Source organism: Musca autumnalis, unplaced genomic scaffold (assembly GCF_047663935.1).
Source record: "Musca autumnalis isolate F117 unplaced genomic scaffold, ASM4766393v1 scaffold_1, whole genome shotgun sequence".
In the NCBI taxonomy this organism is placed as follows: domain Eukaryota; kingdom Metazoa; phylum Arthropoda; class Insecta; order Diptera; family Muscidae; genus Musca; species Musca autumnalis.
The window spans coordinates 246,935,113-246,953,960 of record NW_027411644.1 but is presented as its reverse complement, the minus strand read 5'-3'; the positions used below and the strand labels follow the sequence as shown (position 1 = coordinate 246,953,960).

The window sequence follows — 18,848 nt, the reverse complement described above, 5'->3', positions numbered from 1 at the left end:
TGGTGGTTAAACAGTTCCGGTGATACCCCTACACCCTGGGGAAATCCCTGTTACAGTCTACTTTACGATCGTACTGCGTATAGATTGAATGAAATACAGGAGAGGTGGTGGTTAAACAGTTCCGGAGATAACCCTACACCCTGCGGAAATCCCTGTTACAGTCTACGGAATTCTTGTTCTATCGGGCCACAAAAGCGAAATCGCTTTTGCTGGCATCCTTGCCTGGCTTCAGTAGCGGTACCACCCCGCCATTTTTCCAGACTTCGGGAACTATGTCGATGGCTAGATTATAAGTTGAGAACTTCGCTGAGAACTCGACTCCCGGCTCATCTAGTCATGTCAGCATTACCATGGAAAGTTCATCAGGTCCCAACGCTTTGGATGATGTAGCGTTCCTGACGGCATTCGCAAAATCATCCATTTAAAATTGTGGTGGTTCGTCCTAGACAGAAAGAGATCTAATGCAACGTAGTAATCTTCTCTTTGTCCTGTCACAACCGGCGTGCTCGACAAACTGTCGAGTAAAAAAACTTGCCCAGCTCTTCGGATCAGTCAGTGTAATGTAGCCAAGCGTGGCTGGGGTCCTATCTTCCTTCCTAACCGGTGCCCACAATTCATTTATTTTAGCAACAATTCTTCAGATGACTTCGCCACTTGTTCCGCTTATGCTCACCTGTTAACTTCCAGTCTCAGCTTCCTGACTCTGGGGTCACTGGGATTGCAAAACGGGCTGGGCAAATATCTGAAGGGGTGATTAGTGAACTCTCTGAAAATAGCCTAATTAGCTTTCCAATGATTAATGACAATGCGGCTTTCAAATGTGACGAAATCGGCCGGTCTGCTGTTGGAGACAATTATGGGGAGATGATCTGAACCAAGTCAGAAGATGGATTGCCACCTGACGTCATTTTTCAGACCAGGTGACACGACGGCTGTATCTGGCGAACTGTGACACTCTCCGCTAATTCTGGTAGGAGCTGCTCAGCCAGCACTACATACTTTTTGTCATTGACGGGAACAGAATGCCGGCCTTACAGTTATGACCTTGCAAAAGCGGGCTAATGTTGAGCATGTAACCTGGATTACGGCAACTTATCAGCGGGATGTATACGTTAAGCAATTCTACCTCAGAAGTTCTACACCTGACTGCTACTCCTATATATTCCACTTCTGGTGCGATCCTTCCTCAATACGTTGCAACCAACACAATGCTGTATGCTGTAGTTATTGTTGAGGTTGGTTTCCTGTAGCGACCATGAAAATATCATGAAACCCATTATTCCCTCGATCTTACCTCGTCCTCAAAGTCCATTGTTATTAAATTGCAAAAAAGCGACGAATCGCTGGGGCGGCGTACGCGCTGCATGCAGTAAAAAATCCCGCGTAGTCCCTTACAGAGACGAGTCTAGAGCAGCCCGTGATATGCACCCACTCCCGGTATCCATTGCACATCACCGATGTTTGAATGTGGTGGATGTGGGACACACAGCTTCCAATACAGAAAAACGATACAAATGCGAACACGTTTACACTGAAGTGGCAACCGCTGGTCGTAACTCCGGTGTTGTGGTGTTCCGGGCCAATCCGGTATCGCGTAAGCCGCTGCGATTTGATTGAACCAAATTATGTCTTAAGACTTGTCATTCGGGCACGGGAATAAAAAGTGCACTCATTGATATGAGAGAAGTCTCTTCGGTGACGTATGTATCTACATTAGGGTGACCAAAAAAAAACAAATTTCTTTTTTTTAATTTCCTACCCCCTTCTAAAGTTTTATACTTCCAAGGAAAACTTAATACCAAATTTCAGCCATTTCGGAGGGATATTGAGGTCACAACCTTCTAAATACCAGAAATCCGAAGGTACCGTTCTATGGGGGCTATATGAAGACGTAAACCTATACCGAAAAAAATCAGAATACCAGAAATCCGAAGGTACCGTTCTATGGGGGCTATATAAAGACGTGGAAATATACCGAAAAAATCAGGTGGAAAGTTTTATACCCCCAAGGAAGACTAAATACCAAATTTCAGTCATTTCGATGGGATATTGAGGCTAAAAGTTTCAGAATACCGAAAATCGGGAGGTACCGCTCTATGGGGGCTATATGAAGACGTGGACCTACACTGACAAATTTCAGGTGGAAAGTTGTATACTCCCAACGAAAGCTTTATACAAAATGTCAGGCATTTAAGTGTGATGGTGAGGCCACAACCTTTCAAATATCGGAAATTGGGAGGTACCGTTCGATGGGGGCTATATGAAGACGTGGACCCATGCAGACAAATTTCAGGTGTAAACTTTCATACCCCTAACGAAGACTTAATACCACATTTCAGCCATTTCGGTGGGTTTTTAGACCACATATCCTTGTATATATTTTTGCATATGGTTTTACATATGCTTATTTTATGCAAATATATAAAAATATGTCAAAATATGCACGATATGCAAAATATGTTCTGGGCTTAGTTCGTTTTATTTTGTGATAAAACAAGTTACTGTCTAATCAGATTTTCTCTACGACCATCTTAACCATATATGCATTTGCATAGGATTCCGCTGTCTAAAACTACTAAGGAAAAATGGAAAGCTAGTTTGGCACGGGTTAACGTTAACCGATTGCCATAAAATTTCATATACAATAGATACATTTATACGAATTATCGAGATTTTCGATTTAGCGGGGTTTAAATGCGAAGGAAATGGATTCAAGGGACCGGCAGTTTGTTACGAATTATCGAAGATTACCAATTATAGCGACTTTACTGTATAAGGTTTTTGGATCAAATGGAAAAAATTTAGGATTTAGGAAATGCAAAAAAAGAAATTTTTTTGGGTCATCCTAATCTACATGTTCCACTTTACCCCTTAGACAACCTTTCGAGCACCACCTACTTCTTGACTTCTAAAACTGACTCAAACTATATTCCCAACTTCGTTAAAAAAAATAAATTACTTTTTCTACATTTCCGCCACAAAAATTGCTTGGGATGCTTTAATATTTGCGTTGGCAAATCCATGGCTGCTGCTGTTGCTACTTTAGCTCTCACTGTGACTCAAATTCATTCTGCTTCTGCACTTACTTGGATTATCCATCCACTTGGCCATGGTACAACAGAAGCAATTATTTTTATTTTCTTTGGTCATAGAGAGCGCATTCATTCCGATGCCTTTAAGGCAAAAGAAACACAAATGGTTAAGCCGAACAATTGGGTTAAACACTTAACACACGACGATGTTACAGACAGACGACAGCGTCGTACGTGGAAAGGTAAACATACCACGGGATTAACAGTCAAGCAAACAGCCAACAAACTAACTGTCTGGCTATTTAACCAGCATTAGAAAGAATAAAGCCAAAAGAACGGATATTTGTGGTTGCAACACAAAAAAAATATTGCAAACAATGTATCACAACAACAAAAGCACAAACCAAACGAAAAAAAACAACCGTTCATTTCTATGCTTTCCGTTTTCCTGGTCGTGTGGTATGGCCAAGCGTGTGTGTGAGCTTTGTATTGATAGCATTGGTCATGGCGGTAAATGCATGAAGGGCAACTATGCTTTTTGTTTTCCTCTAACATGACTTTAAGCACAACAAACAGCCTGACATGGCAACCAACCGCCAGCACTAACCATTCAAGAAGAAGTCATGAAGAAAAACCGAAACACACACCAAAATTCATATAACAGTATACGTGCAAAACTTAAACAAGTGCTTCAGTTTCTTTTTCTTTTTTGTTTAAGTTTTGAGCTGCTACCTCTCACCTTTCCACAAAAGCTTCCTCTTTACATGGAAACTCTTTAAGTTTACATTGCACCTGATCTGTTTGTCGTGTCGCTTGTTCATACTCTCTCCTTTCCTTTTTTCGCGATTTTTTCCTATTTGCCACCATGACTTTCGTTCGTATAGCGGCATTTTGATGGCGGTTTTACAGTAAAAGCAATTTAACGACTATGGGGAATTTTAAAAATGACAGCCACTTTAGTTAGTTATTTGGAAGGTAGTGAGCAAAAATCCATACCTTTTTTATGTTGCCATGTCTAGGTCTAAGTCTGAGGCTTCGTCATCAACATCATCGTCAGCATCGACATCAGTATTTTGTGGTTTGTTAATATAAATTATGACCGTAATTCCAAAAGTTCTCAACTGAAATTTCATTTCCCAATGTAATTGAAGATGGTCTGTCTGTTTAAATAATGGCCAACTACCATTACCGCTTCTAAATGGCTGGCTGGTTGGTTGTCTAACTGTTAGTTGAAAAGAGTTATGCTGGCAAAGATGGATATGAAGCCGAACGTTTGTTGTCCCTGTTGTTGTTGTTGTTAAACTGGTGGGTGTATGTCAGCACAAGATATATGTAAATCATAATTTGGCACGTATTTTATGTTCACAGTATCTGGGCTTAGAGTGAAACAATGTAACAAAATGCAGGCTACAAGCTAGAAATATAAGAGAATAGGGTTTACAAAGGAACAAGTTTCAAGTGGCTACTATACCCTCAGTATTTAGGAAAAAGAGGTTACCTCATCGAAATAATGGTCCCAGATTCCAAGTATGTTTGGACGAAATCAGTTTCAGAAAATTTAAAGTCGATTTAGCTATGTCCATCCGTCTGGCTGGCTGGAGCAAACGGATCAACCGATTCTGTTCGAAATTTGGCACTCGTAATATAATAGAACAACAAGATGGCCATTTTGGTTCTCTGCCTCGGGTACCTCCCCCTCAAAAGTTAAAAATTATTCGCAAAATGATGCGCACAATAACTCTCAAAGGGACTAACCGATTGGGTATATACTTTGAATATAGTATATAGCAGAATATAAGCTACACAATATTTCGGAAAGTGAAGTTTAAGAACTCTTGAATCGTTTTTAAAACCCACACCACTATGTGGGGAGGGTATTATAAATTGGTTTTGGGCAAAAAGTTTGTAACACATTGAAATAATGGTCTTAGACCCATACTTATATATACCATGTATCGACGAGCTGAATCAATCTATGTTTTTCCGTCTGTCCACGTAAACCTTATAATCACCCTACAGGTCGCAATTTTGATCGGATCACCAAATTTTGGGTGATCATTGGGTTCCCGGAGGGAAAGAAGCCTATTGGCGATGGTCAGATAATATTTAGGGGGCGGAATGGCCAAAAAACTTATTTGGAAAAAGTCAAAGTTTTTTTTTCAAAAGCGAATATCTCAGCTTCTATAAATGGTAAAGCAAAAGATAGTAGAAAATATCACCTTTCTTACGGATGTAAACAGGTTGTCGTAGGTGATCAAATAACAAAGATATCACAATAGTCGCAAATAAAACCCACCTTTTAATTGATTTATTTTTATTATAATGACGAATATCACAGCTTTGGTTGGGGACTTTCCAAAAGCAAAGCCTCACTGTGAAAGAAGAAAATCCCATCTTTACAATGATGTAAAGTAGGTTGGCGTAGGTGGCCAAATAACGGATATATCGCAATAGTCGGTAATACATCCCATTCTTTTTTTTTTTTTTTTTTGAAATCACGCTACAGGTCACAATTTTGATCGGATCGTCACGAAATTTTGGTGGCTAATAGAGCTCACAGAGAATATAGAGTTTGGTTACGGTCGGATAATATTCAAGAGGCAAAAAAACGTATGTGGACAAAATTCAAAGCTTTATTCTTATGTGAATATCTCCGCTTTTAATTATTTGTCGTTCTACTCTTTCAGGTACTTTCGAAAATGGTACGCGGCACACCTTTTGACAGAGCGTCCAATTTGGTCCAAAGTTTTGATCTGAATAAATTAAAGTAGGTATTCCAACGACTGGTTAAACATGCGCATAATGTGCTTAATTTGAATAAAATTGGATACGCTTTCGAGATTTATAATCATCGGACATTTTACTCGGTGACAGCACCGATGTAAGCCAGTTTTTTTTAAAGTTCAAATTTTGGCCATTGCCACAATCAAATTAAACACCATTCAGAGATACCGCTACTTCTTCAAAATTTTAATCGCCGAGCAATTGACTACTGAAACTATATTATTGCTGAAACAGCTAGATCAGCCGGAAGTTGAGTATCTCACCAAGTCTCTCAACCTGTCGCTTCGCAGTCCCACGACAGCGGGTGTCAACGGCAGCGGCTGTCAACACAGCATCAAAACTATGCTTCGCAGGTTTCTGTGCTGCTACAACAACAACAACCTGTGGCTACCTACCCACATCCTGCCCAAAGTCTAGAAAATTGGCAGTGGAGCCAAACAAAGATACCAGTTAGGGAGAATCATACAGAGCGATTTCGTTTTCGTCGCCGGTAGCAAAGATGCTTAAGGTATTATTCCTACCCAGCTTCCGAATTATTCTATCACCAGCATGGGTTCCGTAAGCGGACCATGTGGTGGCACGGCAACAGCGCTGTACGCCATCCCCACACATGTTAGCACAAAATGTGCGCTAGGACAGTGTTGCTGGCGCTTTGATACTGTCAAGCACTCAATTCTGTTACAGGGCATTGAGTGGACTACTCTTCGGCCTAGTTTAAAGCGTTGGATAATCAATAATATGCGTGGATGCCCGTCGCACGTCGAATTCAGGAACAAGAAGTCCAAGCCCGTAAAGTGATACAGGGAATTCCCCAAGGTGGGGTGATATTTCCGGAACTGTTTATTCTCTACATCTCCTGTTTTCACCCTCTGCCGATGCCATTGAGATCGAAAAGTATGCGGATGAATGTACGATCTTTGCGTTAGGTACCTTTCCTTATGTCATTTGTGAAAGGCTGAACTAATTTTTGGAATATGCAAATACCCGCCACTAAATCTAAGACCACTCTGTTTACCACATGGGCTGTGGAGGTGAATACTGACCTAAATGTCATGATCGATGGTAACAAAATTCCGACCACTAACTACCCCAAGGCAGACATTCGACAGCAAGCCACAGCTATCTGCGCAAAGCTGACCACAGTCATATAACGCGATAGGTCGGTATGTGGTAAGCTATGTGGATTCATTGTGTTACACGTATATACATAAGTGAAACCCGATGGAAAAAATCAAACCTGTCAGAATGCCGCACTGAAAACTGCAACAGAGGACATCCTCATGTATTCAGTGGACCAACTACATGAAGAGACAAAGATTATTCCAGTACACTAACACAACATGTTAGGGAACGGAAATTGTTGACGAAGATCTGTGACGACGATTCGGCAACTCGGCTAATGTTGTTCGGCAACGACGACGGTTGACGAAGCTCGGTGAGGACGATTCGGTGATGTTCGGTAACTCGTCCGAAGCTGTTCGGGAACGGCGACGGGTGACGACGCTCGGTAATGACGTTTCGGGGGTATTCGGAAACGCCGATGGTTGGCGGGGATCGGTGATGACGATGCTGGCTGATAACGATAGTTGTCGATGATCGGTTGCTGATTCGTTTCAGTAGTGATCGGGAACGTGTTGATTGATGTCGGGCGGGTTGACGACGATCTGCTGTTCGGAACGTCTACTATACAAAACTAATTACAGCTATGAACTCATACAGACTACTGCGTATATCTAGGAACAAAGAACCAAAGTCCCTGTGTGGGACGGGAAACCGAAGTCTCCGTGTGGGACGGGAAACCGAAGTCTCCGTGGGGGAGGGGAAACCGAAGTCTCCGTGGGGGACGGGAAACCGTAGTATCCGCGTGGGACGGGAAACCGAAGCCTCCGTGCGGGACAGAAAACCGAAGTCTCTGTGTGGAACAGGAAACCGAAGTCTCTGTGGGGGACAGTAAACAGAATTCACTGTGTGCAATTTATTAATGCGACAGCCACAATGGGTAGTCCCTTCCAAAATTCGCCAACACAACAAGCCACCCAGGAATGCCTTGGTGGATAGCAAGCCCCCAGCAGTAGCAAGCTGACTTCAACGGCGAAAACTGGAATACTAAAGTATAAACTGGAATGAAGTGAATGCGAATTATTGTGTATTGAGTACAGCAAGCAAATGACTTCAATGCATGACTGGCGTAGATGGAGATGCTGTTGAGTGCATATCGACTCATTGCTACTATCGTGGTAAGGGATGACTGTAGGTGTTGTTGTATGTATGTGACACTTGTCACGTTACACTTCCTTTCGGATAGCCTTGTGGATTCCTGACTAACGATGAGTAGGGATTCCAATGCCTTCAACGAAAAACTGCTAGCATACCGTTGCTGGTTTTGGTATAGCTTTAAACCAAAAAACCAAATCGTCAGCATCAATGCCAGTTGGAATATACCTCCTTTTCCTCGTTGATGCTGAATTGTCATTATCCCAAGACTATCTGTATCGTTGTGTAGGTATGTGTGGACACAGTCGCTTTCATCTGCACCATCAGTTTTGCTGCTTGAGTAACCAATGCGTTCTTTGCCCTTAATGTGCCCTTTTTAGAAGTTCATCTCCTTTTTGCCCATCCATTCTCCTTTTACCTTGGTGATGTCACACAAATTCTTCAATAAATCGACGTTTTAGTTTTTCTGTACCGCTCATAGTCTTTCAGAAGACATGTTTGTTCTGCACAAATGGCTTGATCATATACATATATGATGGAGGTTCAATGTTTTTCTCTAATGACCGCTTATAAATGATGTTTCTGTAAAAAAAAATCATCCCTAACAGGTAGCCAACGGTTTCCGATAGCCACATAAAATATCGGCACCCTGTATACCTATTCGAAGTATCCTTCACCGAATTTTCCACAATTTTAAGTTTTAGGATTCCGTCGACAGGTTTAATTTGTGGGCTTCAACCAAATGTCCATCTTTTTGTGTTCTCAGTGGTTGGCCAATCTCTGTATTAGAGTATCCTTCAACAGATCTTTTGTATATAAAATAACTCCTTCCCATTTCCTTTGTTATCTTCAAATTACTTTAAAACCCATTACCACAAACAAAAGACTTAAGCCACAAACTCCGTAGGCTTATTCCCCTACTCTCAGGCAATGACAATAAAGAAAATTGCTCGTAAAAGTAAAATGCTTTACACAAATCTAAAAAAAACCCCATAAAAATTACCCCCAAAAGCAAAACAAACACTGCATGCACAATATTACACTTAATGGGCACTTTAAAAATTCCTCAACACCAAATATAACAGAAACCGGAGGAAATTAGAAAATTGCATTTTTCTAGAGAAAATTTAAATAAAATTTTGTGGTTTTACTAAAATTGTTGTAAAATATATGCCCATATGATTATCACATTTATGAAAATTGCATATTACCATATATGACGACACTTCAAATGCTAAAGAAAAAAAAACAAAATGCCAAAACAAACATAGCAATAGAAAAGTTACAGTTAGAGACAGGACTAACAAAAAAAACGCGAAAAACACAATAACATTTTACCCCATTGTTTGTAGATTTAAAACAGGCGTGTTGCCTTAGACATTGACTTTTGGGGTTTTCAAGTCTTTTTTTGTCTAAGGTTTTGGCATTGAAACACTAATGCCAAACGGTTGTGTGCCATTCTGGTATTTGCTAACCATTGGATGATAATATAAACCCATATAAGGTGAAAACTATAGCACAGAGTAGGAAAAATGGTAGAAAAGCAAAAAAAACTTGTAACCTAAAATAACAGCTTCGACAATTTGGCAATGAATTGTTAAGTAAATGGTTATGCAAATAAAAACAAATAGACATACATATATTTTTAAAACAATATAAAAACGTGTAACCAATTTCTAAAGAAAATTGAGTAACAATAACTTTTTTTAAACATTTTTTTTAAATCTTTCATTAAATAGTCTCAACAATGCCAAATGAGGGACAATAAATTTTTTGTAATCTCTAAAAAAGAAAATAAATAAATAATATAAATAAAAAAATAGCTGTGATCTAAAAATTTTTTTATTTATTTATTAATATTTTTAAATTAAATACACTCACATATGCAATTTTTACAATAAATAATAAAATATGCTATACTTTTTTATTTACCAATAAAATTTTTATTTTTTCTTTCCAGTCAATATGTCTGCAAACAGCCACACACATACCCGCACATCTCTCCACCGATTTACATATTTATCATCGTTATATTTAACATTTTTGTTACTGTTAAAATGTCACAAGGTAGCTGGCATTTTGGGTAAATCACAAATGTGTGAAGTTGAAACGGGACAAACGAATATCATTTTGGATATTGAAGAAAGCAGGGGAGACTGTAAGTACACACAATAAATTAATATAAAACAAATTGATTATTTCTTAAATATTACTTTCACAAGTTTCTAAAATAATACAAGACAAACAATGTGATTGTATTTAATAGATTGCTTGTATGATTAAATAAAAATAATGGACACCAAATAGAAATCTTAGGAAATTGGCGACCAGTTTCTCGTCTTTGTCCCTATGATTCCATTCCTAACAAGTTTTTGCCGCATGAAGCACGCATGTATTCTAAGTTTTTCGTTCCTTCACAATTTACTTTGTTTCCACCCTTTGACTAAACTTTCTTCATATCTCTTCTCTGATCAAGCAATTTATTTTATAGGAAAGTTAATTAAAAAATATATTAAAGTAAATTGAAAATAAATTGTTTCATATCAATCGATTTATCTACACAGTATGTGTAAAGAAAGTCATTATAATATGTGATATATCAAGTAATTAATTTTAATTAAAATAACATAAAATATTAGATATACATATTAGTTATATTAGTTGTAAAGAAACGAGACTATACTGTAATTTATATGCATATATGTACATACATTTTCATACATGTTAAAATGTATACATAGACCCCGAAACCAAACAAATCCTTATTTGATTGCTATTTTAACAAATGCGGTTTCGAAATTCACAATATACTTGGAATTTTACCTTCAGCTATTCTATTTACAAAAAGCAATTTTGAGGTATTGAACTCACGCAAACTCTAACGGTTCTTACAATGATATGCCTTAAAAGCATATCATGTAGCCTTCCATCAATCGACTCTTGACAGATGCGTAATACGTTACTCTCTTATACAAAAACTGTTAGGCATCGCCAATGGCGTATTGACATTGAAACAATTTTTCATATACATACATAAATCAAAAATAAGTTTTAGTTAAATATTACAAAATGGATAAAACTTCGTATAGAGAAATAATAATAAAAAACTAAAGGGGACTATTGAGCACGAAAAATTACATTTTTCATAAATTTTTTACAAGAAATCTACCAATTTTTTTAGAAGATTTTATTTTTATATTATAGATCATACCTTGAGCTACTCTCGGATTTTTTTCTTGTTTTTTTCTGTAAATGGCCGCCTACGAAACACTGTTTTTACTGAAGCAATTTGCGGTGCAAACTGCAGCTCGGAAACGAATAAGGCCATCAGCACATATTTTTGTGGGCTCATTAAGAAGGTTATAATCTTGTAATTAAGCTAAACGGAATTAAAAATATCCATTTTAAAAAAATGTGAACTGTCAAAATCAACATTTCGATTTTATCCAAAAAAAAACTGGATAATTTCTTCGCCATAAATCCGTCAACTTTTTAAAGTCTTTCGGTTAATAACAAGCTTTTATATGTAAAATAATACAACAAAAACATATAAAGATCGGATCATCCGACATTCATCTCGACATTTTTTGCAGCATATTCTAGTTATTGTACCTGTTGTATATTTTAAAATATAATAAAAAATGTTATTTATTAAACATTGGCGGCGTTTTTCTTGAGATAGTTGTAGCAATTTTATTTTCGAATACCTACCACACAAAACTTTGGATAAGTTCACTTTAAGACCTGCTCCCGAATTGCTTTGATTTTTGTTTTTTTTTAACAACTTGTATTCAATGCCATTAATAAAACAGTACACGTTTTATCAGGGGTAAGTCCATACTGGCTAGGAAAATACGCCGAAAAGTATAAAAATCCCCTATGTTATCATGTGTAGTGGTTGGACAACACGGTAACTCTCGAACAGATCTGCCAAAATTTGGCCATCCGAACTTAGTTTAAGTCCGAAGATGAGTCATATCGGAATAATTATATTCCTTTCAAAATTTTATGTGGAAACCTTGTCCGACCATGGATACCCCCAATGGATAAATTACATGATCTAATCTAAACAAGTAAAAAAGTATCAGCCAGCTTTGCCGACAGAGATATACCCTCAGCCTATGTCTGGGGTCTTTTCAGAATTTTTTGTCCCTTTTTGGAAATTTGAACTTGCCGACAAAAATGTTGATTAGGACTAACGGAGGAGGTACTTGAAGGAATGGATCTTCATTGTCCATTATGGAAGTGGATCTTATTTAAGAAGGCATATCTTTTCGATAGATATCGCGCCCACTAGTCATTTCAGTAGGTCCTCGTATAAATTTTGGATCGGTATGCCAGGAAGCATGGACTTGTCCACGGAAAACATAATATCGTTCTAAACAGGACCACAACGAACACCATCGGTATACATTAACAAACAATCTTCGAACAGAGTCTTAACTGCAAAAAGTTTTTGAGGTTATACTTCAAGTCATGCTTGATCTTGCACAGAAATTTTGCACTGATATCTGGCTAGCTCTTTACAAAAGATGGTCCAATTAGTTATTTTATTTTTTGTGAAATAATTTTTTAAGATGGGAAGTCAAATTTCAAACTTGATTTTTTGAGTTGTGTCACTCTTTGAGTAAATGAGCGATATGGTGACATAGGAGTATTTTACCCTTTTCGGGTTGTATTCTTAAGAAGTATGGACTTGCTTCTGAAAAAAACTTTTACCGTCGTAATTGAGGCAGCGAATGCAAGTTGCTTCAACAAAAATCAAAGTGATTCAAGAGCAGGTCTTAAAGTGAACTTATCCGAAATTTTGTGTGGAAGGTATCCGAAGGAGTGGACAAATATAGTCAATATTCATACCTGATCTATATCTGGTAAATATATTAGGATGTGTAAATTATGGACCAAATATGTCACTCCCTTCAAGAGTTATCGTGGCCACAATTTTTCCGAAAATTTTTGAATTGTTGTGGGGGAGGTACCTGAAGAAGTGGACCGATATGGCTTATCTTCAAACTTAAACTAAGTTTGAATAACATATTTCCAAGGCCAAATTTTCGAGAGTTATCTTGCACTTCAAGGAAATATGGACTTGCCCCTGGTGAAACGTAGGGTGAATACAGTGAATACAAGTTAATACAGCAAAATTGAAAGCAATTCGAGAGCAGCTACTAAACTGAACTTTTCCAAACTTTTGTGTGGGAGGTACCCGAAGAAATGGACCGATTAAGCCCATATTGGAACTTTATTTAAGTCTGGTAAACATTTTACTATGTACAAAGTATGGACCAAATCGGTTATCGTGCGCACAAAATTTTCGAATATTTTCGAACTTTTGTGGGAGAGGTACCGGACGGAGTGGAACGATATAACCCATCTTCGAACTTAAACAAAGTTTGGATAAAATATTGCGAAAGCCAAATTTTGGACCTAACCGGTTAATCTTTTCGAGAGTTATCGTGCGCTCCAGCCAGACAGACACACGGACGGACATGGCTAAATCAACTCCAAATTGTCTGTAACAGATTTCGTCCAAACATACTCGGGATCACGTTAGCATAAATGCTGAGGGTATAAAAATGTGTTCAGCCAGGTGAAAGGTACCGCCTATGGGGCTATATCAAAGTGTACCTATAATTTTATAACTGGTTGTTCCATCAAACAATGTAGCTAAGACCCTCAAAATACCGAAAATCGCGATGTACCGTTATAAGGGATCTATACCAAAACATGGACCTATGTTGACGATTTTTAGTGAAAAAGTTTCGTGACCACTGAAAATTCAAATGTCAAATTACAGCTAGTTCGATTTTGGTTTCATGACCACAGAGAACCACAAATGTCAAATTGCAGCTAGTTCAGCGAAGAATTGTAGCTAAAATCCTCAAAATACCGAAAATCGGGAGGTACGATTATATTGAGGCTATACCAAAACATGGACCTTTATTGACGATTTTTAGTGGAGAAGTTTTGTGGCTACTAAGAACCTCAAATACCAAATTACAGCTAGTTCAGTTAAACATTATAGCTAAAATTCACAAAATAAAAATCGGGAGGTACCGTTCTATGGGGGCTATACCAAAACATGGAACTATGTTGAAAATTTTTGGTGGAAAACTTTTGTGACCACAAGGAATTTCAGACGGAAAATTACTGGTATTACGGTAATAAAATTTAGCTAAAATCGTCGAAATACCGAAAATCGCGAGGTACCGTTATATGGGGCATATCCTAAAACATGGAACTATGTTGACAGTTTTTGGTGAAGATGTTTTGTGATCAGTAGGAACCTCAACTGTTAAATTACACGCAGTTCGGTTAAAAATTGTAGCTAAAATCTTCAAAATACCGAAAATCGGGAGTTATCGTTATATGTGGGCTATGCCAAAAACATGGACCTTTGTTGGCAGTTTTTGGTGGAGAAGTTATATGGGGCTATACTAAAACATGGGCCTATGTTGACAGTTTTTGGTGGAAATGTTTTGTGAACACTAGGAACCTCAACTGTTAAATTACAGGTAGTTCGGTTAAAAATTGTAGCTAAAATCCTCAAAATACCAAAAATCAGGGGGTACCGTTATATGGGGTCTGTACCAAAACATGGACCTATGTTGACGGTTTTTAGTGGAGATATTTTGTGACCACTGGGAACCCCAAAAGTCAAATTACGGCTAGTTCGGTCGAAGAATGTGGCTAAAATCCCCAAAATACTGAAAATCGGAAGGTACCGTTATATGGGGGCTATATCAAAACGTTGACCGATATAGCCCATATTCGAACTTGACCAGTCTGTGAAAAAATTCAATCGGGTGCAAAAATATAGCGCTCTAGCTCAATTATTGTGGATGCTACAGTGCCACCGTAGTGCAATGGTATGCACACCCGCCTTACACGCTGAAAGTCGTGGGTTTGATTCCCCGGCCAAGCAACATAAAAATATTTTCAACGGTGAGTATTTCAGCCATATAAAACTTCTCTACAAGTGGTGTCTTAAGACTCGCCGTTCGGACTCGGCTATAAACTGTAGGTCCCATATCATTGAGCTAATATGAATCGGGATGCACTCATTAATATGAGAGAAGTATCCCTTGTCCCATCTGGGATGTTTGTGAAACAATTATATATTATATAGTGATTACAACAGACGGACCGACAGGCATGGCTACATCGACTCAGAATTTTATCCTGATCAAGAATATATATACTTTAGAGGGTCGCAAATGTATATTTCAATGCGTTGCAAACGGAAAAACAAACTTAATATACTCTCCATACTATAGTGGAGGGTATAAAACCACACATTTCTCGATTTTTCGTACCAAGTGAGGATAATCTCACTATTTTATAACATTTAAAAATTTGATCTGCCTCTACCATTATGACATTTTGAAGTCACATTTAAAGATGTTTTTCATTCTTCTTTTAGTCGCATTCCGAAACTAAGTTTTACAAAAATCGTTTATAGAAATGTAGTACTCGCGATTCTGGGTTATTTGATATACAAAATATTCTCGCGGTAAAACGAGAAAAAAAAAAGATTAATGCTTCGTCCAGAGGTTTCAAACTTTTATACCAATACTTATATTCCGTTTTCAATAAAATTGTCTAAGCCATTATAAGCAACACCTTTTTACACATAAGTTCTATGACCCCATCGTAGCGTTTACACTCTGTCTGTCTTCTTTAATTAAAATTTATAGTAAAACCATAATTCTTTTTCAATCAAATGTAGCATCTGGTGATTGTCCAATGGAATCCCGAGATAAAAATGCTCTGTATTTTATGCACTACAACAAATTAGGGAACACCCACTTATAATGAATGCTGGCTGGTTGGCTAGCCAAGAAGCAACAAGATCAACTTCTCAATCTAAAAGAATAGAACACATATAATTTTTCTTCTACTTCTGGCTGTTTTAAGTTTAGTCCAACTTCATTTTTTGATTCTTTTTTGTAGTTCTCGTGGTATGGCAAAAGCCCATGTATACACCTCTCATGGATTGTTTCATTAATCATAGATTGAAATCTTGCAATAAATGAGGAATGAGAAATGAAAACTTTACACAAATTGTCTATGTATGTTTGTGGCAATTCGTATACGCAGTCTGGAAAAAAAAGAAACGCCTTTTAAATAAAGGAAAGAACGAAAGAACTTTATCCTAGCATTATTTTTTAGTTACTGAATTTTCTTTAGATTAATTAGGTGGACTTTAAACCGCAAGAACTTAAACAAATTTTGGAAAACACTTTGAGGGATAAACATATAGCCTTTTACTTTATCATTTACCCCTCTCTTCCTCTTTTAGTGTTTTTTTTTTTATCACACTAAATCGGTGTTGATGAACCACTTTGCTTAATATTTTCCTGTTGCTGCTCCTAGTTACTCTTCGCAACATCCCAGTTGTTTTTGTGTTTCTTCTTTGCGTTACAAAAATGTCGCTCAAAGGGTGGGCCAACCCAAATTGCTTAAAAATAATAGCAAATAGGTGGGCATTTATTGAACCGTGATAAAACTAAACAGATTAAGTCACCTCTAAAAATGAATCTTTAGCTAAGCACTTTCGTGCTAGTGTCTTAAGTCTATTGTGGGCCACCACATTATATGCAAGTACATACATACCTACATGTGTATGTATATCTAGCATCTTTGCCTCTTAGTGTAATACCCTGCTATCAAAGCAACAAAAGTCGTAGGTAGCATGGCCCTCTCATCTAGAACGCGTTCTTGTGTCGGCCTAATGTTATAAAAAGGTATTGGCTACAAGAAGCTGAAAACGTGACGCCATTTAGAGAGAAGATCATAGAAAAAGACGGGACGAAACAATATCTAGAAAATGGTGATGCAGATGCCATTTGACGGTTACTGCGGTTGTTGCCAACCGACCAAAGATGACGGCTATGAGGACAACTATGATAAACTCTTGTTGTCCTTACTAAATGCATACTTGGCTGTGGCTTGTGGTTTTGGTATCATCTTTGAAGAAGAAGACGATGAAGAAAAATTACTGCCTGAAAAGAAAATAGTTAAGAAAACCCCCCATTCATGCGTTTGGCTAGAAATTGCATGTCGTAGAAGAAAACCTATTATTACCGCACTTACTGCCAACTTTTCATTTCGAAATAATCAAACATTACTTTGGAAGTATATGTATGTGTATGAGTGTGTGTTGCAGAGTGGCATTCGGCACATATATACTTACATACATCTTGTTACACTCAAACCAAATTACAATTAAGTGCAAAATGATGTGAATATTTCTTTTTGTTTGTACATAAATTATAGCCAAAATAATTTTACTCAGGGTTACAGGGTTTTTCCTTCTGTAAACTATCATTGTTTTTGTTGTTAAAAGCTTAATTGCTATGGATTGTCCGTTCAGCTTGTGGCATTTTCTTCCTTAGAAATTGAGATCTGTAGAGAAAATAGGTAGGTTTTGCACACAGCCTATGGGAGAGAAAAACTACAATGAGTTCTTAATAATTCCACAAATATGCTTCCTAAGGACAAAAACAATAATGTTGTATTCAGAATCACAAAGACGGCTGTGACACTCTGTGAAAAGTTCGAATTATCACACTTCGCATATTTCATATATTTCGGCTAAACACAAATATATGTATGTCTACTTTTTGGGACACCTTTCCGATTCCATTTTAGTTCCTGTTAACCTGCCTAGGTCGCACGCAGTGCAGTTTAGGGGCAATTCGAGAATAGTATTGGCATTTTTACCAAAGGTAGACCTTGGTTTCCTTTAATACAACGATAGTTTCCCTGAGCAAGTCCAAACTTCCTGATATAGTAGTCTAAAAGCTATAAAAAGCCCTGCCGACACCAACGAAAATAACTGATATGTCGAAAACTTTTGACTTGAGTATTCTCTTCCGAACGTACATTAATTTCCACACATATCTATATCGGACAACACCATTCGCTTAAGCGCTGTCCAAGGGCTGACAGACGATCATTTTGAAATTTTCATTATGGTGGTCCGATGTGGTCCTGATTGCAATGGCATAATATCTTTCGTAGGCAAGTCCATTTTTCCTGTCGTAATGACAAGGAAACAGTAAAAAATCGTATGGAAACGATATCTAGCGAAATAAATGACAGACATTATCCAGCGTTTGAGCATCGTAATATTTCCCTCAAATTTAAATTAAGTTCGAATATGTTCAGACAACTCCTACTACATTTCACTTGCAGTTTAGATACAGATCGTTTTCAAATTTTTACCGATATAATGACTCAAAAAAAACTAAATCGCACGTTAGCTGTCAAGATAGGGACTCCTAAACATAGATCCCATTCCAAAATGAACTATGTCCGTACATTTTTTCAGATACCCCTTATACAGAAGTTCAACATGTTTGGGCTTTAATCGAGTTTATGGTAACTTCTATGTCCGTTTTGAAATATTAATAGCAGGTAGCCCTACTGATATAGGTTACAAAAATAACATTTTTGTTTAGACGAAGTCAATATCCCAATATTTTGGGTCACTACTTCGTAGAACTTCCGCACAAAAGTGGACTAAAAACCAAAACCTAAATTATTACACCGTGATGCAGTGGTAACCATGTTCCCCTAGCACTCAGAAGGTAAGCGGTTAAATCCCTGACCAGAACATCAAAATTTTAGGTGGTGGCAAATCCCCTTAGCGTCATGTTGGCTTACATATCCTGAGTATTTCAGCAAGTGGTATCGTAAGAACCATATGAACTCGGCGATAACGGACTCGGCGATAAAAAAGTAGGTGCCATATTGATATGGGAATGTAACGTTTTGGTTTATAGTCACATTTTCCGACTTAATTAGCTATAC

At 37.7% G+C, this 18,848-nt stretch overlaps 1 protein-coding gene across 3 annotated transcripts in view; it reads left to right on the top strand.

Annotated features, from left to right (window-relative positions):
• Cad99C (cadherin 99C) overlaps nucleotides 1–18,848 on the top strand; it is a 463,896-nt gene that overhangs the window by 214,018 nt on the left and 231,030 nt on the right. For all 3 annotated transcript variants that reach the window (XM_073960669.1, XM_073960670.1, XM_073960671.1), the window contains exon 4: nucleotides 9,991–10,188. In XM_073960669.1, coding sequence (XP_073816770.1) covers nucleotides 9,996–10,188 — 193 coding nt within the window. In that variant the 5' untranslated portion in view covers nucleotides 9,991–9,995. The remainder of the gene's footprint in view (nucleotides 1–9,990; nucleotides 10,189–18,848) is intronic.